The sequence below is a fragment of the Trypanosoma equiperdum genome (genome assembly GCF_001457755.1).
Source record: "Trypanosoma equiperdum strain OVI genome assembly, contig: ctg_2024, whole genome shotgun sequence".
Classification (NCBI taxonomy): domain Eukaryota; phylum Euglenozoa; class Kinetoplastea; order Trypanosomatida; family Trypanosomatidae; genus Trypanosoma; species Trypanosoma equiperdum.
The window spans coordinates 3,085-3,382 of NW_027124088.1; the positions used below are offsets into that span (position 1 = coordinate 3,085).

General features: G+C 46.3%; 1 protein-coding gene across 1 annotated transcript in view; it reads left to right on the forward strand.

Annotated features, from left to right (window-relative positions):
* Window positions 1–39, forward strand: part of TEOVI_000629800 (variant surface glycoprotein (VSG), putative) — a gene marked incomplete at both ends in the record, with an annotated part of 741 nt that extends 702 nt beyond the window's left edge. Inside the window, one exon of the mRNA XM_067223970.1 lies at window positions 3–39. Within this exon, the coding sequence (XP_067080071.1) occupies window positions 3–39 (37 nt within the window). The remainder of the gene's footprint in view (window positions 1–2) is intronic.
* Window positions 40–298: the final 259 nt, after the last annotated feature.

The window sequence follows — 298 nt, forward strand, 5'->3', positions numbered from 1 at the left end:
GACACCTGCAGCTTGAAGAGCAGAGTAGGTACAGGCTAGCAGTGACAACAACAACGACCGGCAACAACCCGAAACAGAAATCCAGTGTGCAAACCACATTACCAGGTCATGTTTCCGCCAAGCAAAAAGAGCAATGCGAAGCGATAGAAAAAGCAGCTGACTGCAAAAGCAATGGCGACTGCAAATGGGAGGGCCCTGATGAAAAAGATGGAAAACACTGCAAATTAAATACGACAGCAACAGAACAAGAAAAAACTCAAGCGGGCGCAACTGGAGGAAATGGAGAAACAAAAACAAC